The 7,919-nt window shown below is 42.7% G+C and overlaps 1 protein-coding gene across 1 annotated transcript in view; it reads left to right on the top strand.

Annotated features, from left to right (window-relative positions):
• The window catches only part of Sec24a (SEC24 homolog A, COPII coat complex component), a 65,476-nt gene that overhangs the window by 52,721 nt on the left and 4,836 nt on the right, over nt 1–7,919 (top strand). The window contains exons 17-19 of the mRNA XM_005350119.3: nt 1,235–1,345; nt 3,719–3,894; nt 6,069–6,206. Coding sequence (XP_005350176.1) covers nt 1,235–1,345; nt 3,719–3,894; nt 6,069–6,206 — 425 coding nt within the window. The remainder of the gene's footprint in view (nt 1–1,234; nt 1,346–3,718; nt 3,895–6,068; nt 6,207–7,919) is intronic.

Raw genomic sequence — 7,919 nt, forward strand, 5'->3', positions numbered from 1 at the left:
AAAATAACCCCAGCAGTCGGACATTGTGGTGTGGGTGATCACTAAAATAACCCCAGCAGTCGGACATTGTGGTGTGGGTGATCACTAAAGGGAGGCTGCTGTGGTGTTCGAATGAGAGGTCGTCTTCACGGAAAAAGGGAAGAGTGACCAAGAAGACATCTGATGTCGATCTCTGGCCTACATGTGTGCATGCATGGTACACATGGATATACCAATACACACATGCATGCACGCTCAGGCCTTTAATCCCACCACTTGGGAGGCACAGGCAAGCAGATCTCTGAGTTTGAGGCCAGCCTGGTCGATGTAGTAAATTCCAGAATAGCCAGAGCTACATAGTGAGACCCTGTCTCAAAAAAACAAAACAAACAAATACATATAAAAGTGGGGGCTGGAGAGATGATTTACCATTTCCCAGAGCACTGACTAAACTGAGCAGTGATAGCACACACCTTTAATCCCAGCACTCAGGAGGCAGGGGCAGGCGGAAGTCTGTGAGTTTGTTTGAGGCCATCCTGCTCTCCAGAGTGAGTTCTAGGACAGTCAGACTACACAGTGAAACCCTATCTCAACAAAAACAACAAAGAGCATTGACTGTCTTCCAGAACACCCGGGTTCCGTTTCCAGCACCCACATAACAGCTCATAACCATCTGTAACTCCCGTTTCCAAGGGATCCCATATTCTCTTCTGGCACCAAGCATGACTATGGTACACTGGCATACATGCAGGCAAAACACTCATAAAATAAAAATAAATAAATCTTTTAAAAGGCAAGGAATTTATTAGGCATAGTTGTGTGACTCTAATCTTAGCAGTCCGGAGGCCTGCCTGGGCTGCGTCTTGATCCTATTTCGTAGGGAAAGAGAAAGCTAGCATATTATCAGCATTCAGGGACAATGTCTGCTGCCTACTTAATGATATCTCAGACACGAGGAGTTTCATGGTTACAGTGTCAAACCTGAGGGTATTTTCTGGTGCTGTGTGGTGCCCCTGCTTTTTGTGTGACCGCCTTGGTTCTGAGTTAGAGAAGAAATGATTTTAGGGGCTGGCAAGGTAGATCAGGTGAAGGTGCCTGATGACCATGGCGAGAGAGCCCACTTGCAGATAATATCCTCTGACCGCTACACACATATAAGCAGAGTGATTGATAGATTTTTTTTTTAGTGGGAAAAAGAAATGGCTTTAACGTAATTTTTTATAAAAAAAATAGCTATTGTGTTTTTCCCCTGAAGGTGAAAGAAGAATCCGTGTCCATACTTTGTGTTTGCCAGTCGTTTCCACCCTAAATGAGGTCTTTCTTGGAGCTGATGTTCAAGCGATTTCAGGATTACTGGCCAATATGGGTAAGGGTTGTTTTCAGTTTAAGTGTTTTACCTCATACCATTAAACACATACATAGTCTTTGTTACCTAAAGTTGTTACCTTAGAGGTTCTGTCTGTGTCTGTTTAAACGAAAAGGTCCGCTGCAGCTGATCGTGCCTGTTTTGTTTGTGTAAACAGGCTCACTGAGGCATAATTACATATTATAGGAATTTCAGCCATTTTAATTGTATAATTCATCATTTTTAATGTATTTACAGAGTTGTACAGCCATCATCACAGTCTGAATTTAGAGCATTTTTGTCAACTCAAAAGAATCTCATGCCCAATTACTGCCCACTTCTTGCTCTTTCTTTCACTGGCCTTAAGCCGTCATTAAATGACTCTCTATAGATATTTGTCTGCTTTGAACTTTTTATTTTTGATTTATGTGTATGGGTGTTTTGCCTACATTTATGTCTGTACATACACTTGTATGCCTGGTATCTGAGGAGGCCAGAAGAGGTCATTGGAGCCCCTAGATCTATAGTTAAGGGTGGTTATAAGCTGACATGTAAATGCCGGGAACTGAGCCCAGGTCCTTTGCAAAAGCAGTAAGTGCTCCTAACAGTGGAGCCACCTCTCCAGCCCCTGAAACATTTCTTAAGGAAATGGTTAGTATGAGCATCTGTTGGAACTGTTGCTTGGATAGCAGGTGGCAGTGAGCTGTGAAGCACCCTCAACAGCTGAGCCCTTGCACCCATGTATATTTCATGCAGCCCCAGATGTACAGATGTAGGAGAGAGGTACATATATACAGATCACATTTTTATTGATGATGAATTATAAACTTTACAACAATTTTTGGCATATGCATAGTTTCTCCATTTAGCACATACAGAAGCAAATTGTATATTAATGGGATGGATTGCTTGTTTATTTTTTCATGAATTAAACCTTGGATATCTAGGATACAGAGTGTTTTCAGCATTTCTTGGAGTTGATGTATATTTTGTTTTTTTCATCACTACTGAGGGAATTACCTCATATAAATACATAATACAAAATAGCCAAAATATGGATAGGGCATTATTCTGTCCTGTTCTCAAGATGAACTCATTTAACAACTTTTTGTGAATCTCAGCTCAGCAACTCAAACAGTTTTTAAAAATGAAACATTCCGGGGGCTGGAGAGATGGCTCAGAGGTTAAGAGCATTGCCTGCTCTTCCAAAGGTCCTGAGTTCAATTCCCAGCAACCACATGGTGGCTCACAACCATCTGTAATGGGGTCTGGTGCCCTCTTCTGGCCATACACACAGACAGAATATTGTATACATAATAAATAAATAAATATTTTTTAAAAAATGAAACATTCCAATGTAATACAGTTCAAAGCTGCTTACATATTGAGACAGGACAGAAAATACTGGACGTGTATTCTTCATAGTTAAACCATTGTGTCTTATGAGAACAGAAAACCAAGAATTTGCAACCCTGCCGTCCATTACACGCAGCGTCTGATTCTGAGCCAAGAGGTCTCAGGTCTCAGTGATTCAGCTGTGTGTTTGGAGTAGAGGCAACTGCAGCAAGTTCACACAGCACAACATAGCTGAGCATTCCCAGAAAAACTTGGGTTTGTTACATGTGTGTTTGTATTAACTTTTGCTTGTTCCAACTTCAAAACCCTTTTGCTATTGCCAGATTTTTTTTAATGCCCCACATTCAGTTACATGGCCTCATTTGGGGTGTCACACCACAATGCTATAAAGAGTTGGAACCAAATTTGACATTTAAAAAAAAAATATATATATATAGTTATTTTCAAACATATACTTTCTTATTTATTTATTTATTTATTTATTTATTATGTATTCAACATTCTGCCTGCATGTATGCCCACATGCCAGAAGAGGGCACCAGATCTCATTACAAATAGTTGTGAGCCACCATGTGATTGCTGGGAATTGAGCTCAGGACCCTTGGAAGAGCAGCCAGTGCTCTTAACCACTGAGCCATCTCTCCAGCCCCTCAAACATAAGCTTTCATAACCTTGCTTAAATCTTTTGTGGAAAAAAAAAATCATTGGTCCCTGGGTGTGGTGGTGCTCCGTTTAATCCCAGCACCTGGGAGGGAAAGGCAGGCAGATCATTGTGAGTTCAAGGCCCACCTGTTCAAGTTCTAGGAAAACCAGGGCTGTTACACAGAGAAATCCTGTCTTGGGGAAAAAGAATTCATTTGGCCAGCAAAATGGCTATGATGGAAAGAGAAAACTGACTCCTGCAAACCACCCTCTTGCGTGTGTGTGTGTGTGTGTGTGTGTGTGTGTGTGTGTGTGTGTGTGTGTTCTATCCTTTCCAGTAGAATCACACCAAACGTCTGTCTTGTTTCTTCTTTGTTCCTGCTGTCACCTCCCTAGCTGTTGATAGGTCAGTGACTGCCAGCCTGAGTGATGCCCGGGATGCTTTGGTGAACGCCGTCATCGACTCTCTTTCAGCTTACCGCTCTTCAGTCCTGAGCAGCCAGCAGCCAGGCCTCATGGTTCCTTTCTCTTTGAGGCTTTTCCCACTTTTTGTGTTGGCTCTCCTTAAACAGGTAAGAAAACTAACATAGTAACAATGTGAAAAAGCTTTTTATTCCATGAAACCCTAATATTTGTACGAGTGGCCTTAAACCAGTTAAATGTTCTGAGGATGGAAACCCTATCTTTTTTAGAGCACTGAAGGGATTTAGAGCCAAAGAAATTTGTGGATAAACTAAGTGCCACACACACAAGAGATAGCTCACAAGAAGGATTCAGCAATGTGACCATAAATTCAAATGATAACTAACTTTCCAAAGAAAGAAGTGGAAACTGTGTTGTTGGTATAGGAAGCCACACGTGTGCTGCATGTTCTCACTCCTACCAGAGCTTAGAAATGAGCACGTGGACTCAAAGAGCAGAGTGATGGTTAGAGACCAAGGAGTGGGAAGGACAGGGGAGGCAGTGTGACCAGTTGACAAGGAGAATCCTATGTGTGTACAACATGAGTGGGAATTGTGTGCATGCCATAGCATTGTGTAGTTCTAGCTTCTTTAACTCATATACAAGTCACAGAAGTTACGTAAGTACTTAAATTTTAACATCTAACTGTCCAGGTTCTTCTCTTGGAAGCTTTTCTCATAGCCTGCCTTACTTGATTTCTACCCCATGTGCAGCACTCTCATCCCTTTCCGTCACACAGCACTGTGACACCTTTCTGTCCCAGTCCTTCCTATATTTTTTATGCCAGTTAGCACTGATCATATAGTGTGTTTATTTATTATTTTTCCTTTTTTTGTTGTTGTTGTTGTTGAGCCAGGATGTCATTATGTAGCCCTCAATGTCCTAGAACTTGCTTTGTAGACCAGGCCTAGCCTTGAATCCCAAGTACACTGTTGCACCCAATTTTATTTCTCCTTTTATAGGAAATAAACTACAAACATGATAATCTATCTTTTTTATTCACTATTTAGTCCCAGCACCCAGTATGTAATAGACACTCAATAAATGAAATAAATTATTTCACCTGTAACTGTATATGCAGTGATTATTTTATACTTTGTTTTATATTTATTTGTTTTATTTTATATACCTGGGTGTTTTGTTTGCTTGAGTACCTGGTGCCTGTGGAGGTCAGAAGACATCAGATCTTCTAGGACCAATTACCATATGTGTCACCATATGTGTGCTGGGAACTGAATCTGAGTCATTTGCAAGACCAAGCAATACTCTTAACCACTGAGCCCCTATTTATTTTATATTTACAGGTGAGATCATTAACTAAAATCGCTCTCATGCTGTGCCAGAAAAGTCTCTATTGCAATTACCTAGGCCCCCAGTTTTCACCATGTGCTGGCTAACGCCCATCTCATGAGTGCAGTTGTCCTGGGCATAAAAGCTGCTCTGACCAGGTGGTGGTGGCGCACATCTTTAATCCCAGCACTTGGGAAGGCGGATCTCTGTGAATTCAAAGCTCGCCTGGTCTACAAGGCGAGTTCCAGGACAGGCTCCAAAGCTACAGATCTGGGTTCTTTGGGACAGTGAGCATAGACGAATAGCAGGCACGCACATTGCAGTGAGTGACATGTGACAGTCTGAGCTAGGTGCAATGAGGTCAAAGCTGTCAATGTTTTACCTGAGTGTGCCAGCAAATGCCTCCGTTCACCCGAGCCTGCCTTGAGAAGCGTTCTGCTCACATCTGGTTCACTGTTCCCTGCCTCTTTTACTCCTTCCCACCAACTGGAAGACTTTAAAACCTCTCCTTAGACCTCACTGGTCTCATAGAGTCAGCTGCTGTGCTGCTGTCCCACCCGTGTCACCGCATGGTTTGTTGGTCTGGTACATTGTTCAGTTCCTCTAATGTGAACGGAGCCTCTGTTAATTACCACGCAGCAGGCATAGCAACTGGGTGAGTTTTTCTGTATGTCACGTGTGCCTTTATCTTGTCTCCAGTGCCCCTCGCTGCTCAGCTCCTTCACCATCACTGTGCAGGCAGTGCTGGGCCTGGCTTAGTGATAGAAGTAGACACCCGGGAGGTCAGGTAGCTTCGCTGTTGTCAGGTGTCTGATTACTTGAGGCCTCCATGTGAGGGTGCAGTGTAATTTAATACAGACTTCTTAAAAGATATTTTCAAGGGATAACTTATGATAAATTTGCTAATTCTTCTGAAGATCTTTTAGCAACTGACATTTGCAAAATCCTGTCTTTTTTTTTAATATTGGGGAGCATGGTTTTTGTTTTATTACAGAAGTCTTTCCAGACTGGGACAAATGCACGTCTGGATGAACGAATTTTTGCCATGTGTCAAGTGAAAAACCAGCCGTTGGTTCACCTGATGCTCACAACACACCCCAGTTTGTACAGAGTTGACAACCTCTCAGATGAGGTAAGGTCCACTCCTGTTCTGTGCCTTCTTCTGACATTGTTTAGCTTAGTTACATTCACTATGGAAATGAGAATTTGTTACTTAATTCTTTGTTTTTTTCTAGGTAAATGTATAGAAACTTTGATTTTTAGGGAAGTCTCTGAAAATGGTAACTTTAAGTTTTCTAAGACAAATTCTCTAATTTTAGATTTAAAGATAAGTTACAGATAAATTATAGACAGTGTCTCAGTTTCTATTGCTGTGCCAAAACACAATGATCAAAGGCAACTTGGCAAGGAAAGGGTTTATTTCAGCATATAGTTGGTAGTTCATCATGCAGAGAAGTTAGGACAGGAACTCAAGGTAGGAACTGACCGGAAGGCCAGGGAGGGGTGCTGTTCACTGGCTTGCTCCTGATGGTTTGCTCAGCCTGCTTTCTTATATACCCAAGACCACCGCCCACATTGGGCTACTGTCATATCACTCACTAGTTGGGAAAAATGTCCCCCGAGTCAGTCTAGTGGGGTCATTTTCTTCGTTAAGGTTCCTTTTTCTCAAAGGACTAGGCTGTGCAAGTTGACATAGCCAGCACAGAAGGTTCTTACATACCCTTGCCAATTTCCCCTAATATTTCATTTTCTAGTTAGCTGGGTTATAGCTAATTGGCATATGCCTGAAGTTCCGATAACTCTGGGAGGCTACAGCAAGAGGGTAACTTGAGATACATGAGTTTGAAACAAACCCTGTCTCCGAAAACAAAACCCAAAAACTTCAAAGTAAATACAAAACTATATTGCTTTTGTTGTCAAATTCAAGGAAACGAAATTGCTGGGAGTAGTAGTGCATGCCTTTAATCCCAACACTAAGAGGTAGAAGCCGGCAGATCTCTGAGTTCAAAGCCAGTCTGGTCTATATGGAAAGATCTTGCCTCTGCCTCCTGAGTGCTGGGATTAAAGGTGTGTGCCACCACTGCCTGACTGAATTTATTTTTTTAAATAACAATAAAAATGCAAACTGGGTGGCATATATCTGTAGTCCTAGCATTTCAAATGCATCAGGAGTTGAAGGCCAGCCCCGGCTATAAAGGGTGTTCCAGGCCTGCCTGGTTCTCTTAAAACTAAAAAATTGGAGCCAAGGATGTACTCAGTTGGTAGAATGCCTGCCCAGCAGATGTAAAGCCTGGGTTCACTCTTCAGCCCTACATAACCCCAGCGTGATGGCTCATGCCTACAGTCAGAATGTGGAGCACTTGGAATGTGGAGGCAGGAGGACCAGAAAAGAAGTTCAAGGTTATCTTTATCTACATAGGGAGGTGGCAGCCAGCTTACACCTAAAGATCTGGTCAGAAACAAAAAAGGAGGCCTGGAGAGATGGCTCAGCAACTTAAGAGCACTGGCTGCTCTTCCAGAGGACCCAGCTTCAATTCCTAGCTCCCACATGGCAGCTCACAACTGTCTGTAACTCCAATTGTAGAGTTCCTGACACCCTCATACATGCAGGCAAAACACCAATGAACATAAAATAAAGATAAACTATAAAAACAACAACAGAAGATGGGAATGGGCTGGAGAGGTGATTTGTGGGTGAGGTGCATGCTGCAGAGCATGAGGACCCGAGTGAGTTCCCAGCACTGGCGGGAGAGCAGAGATGACAGCATGGGCCTGTAACCCCAGCACTGGAGAGCAGAGATGACAGCATGGGCCTGTAACCCCAGCACTGGCGGGGGAGCAGAGA

Source organism: Microtus ochrogaster, chromosome 7 (genome assembly GCF_000317375.1).
Source record: "Microtus ochrogaster isolate Prairie Vole_2 chromosome 7, MicOch1.0, whole genome shotgun sequence".
Taxonomy (NCBI): Eukaryota; Metazoa; Chordata; class Mammalia; order Rodentia; family Cricetidae; genus Microtus; species Microtus ochrogaster.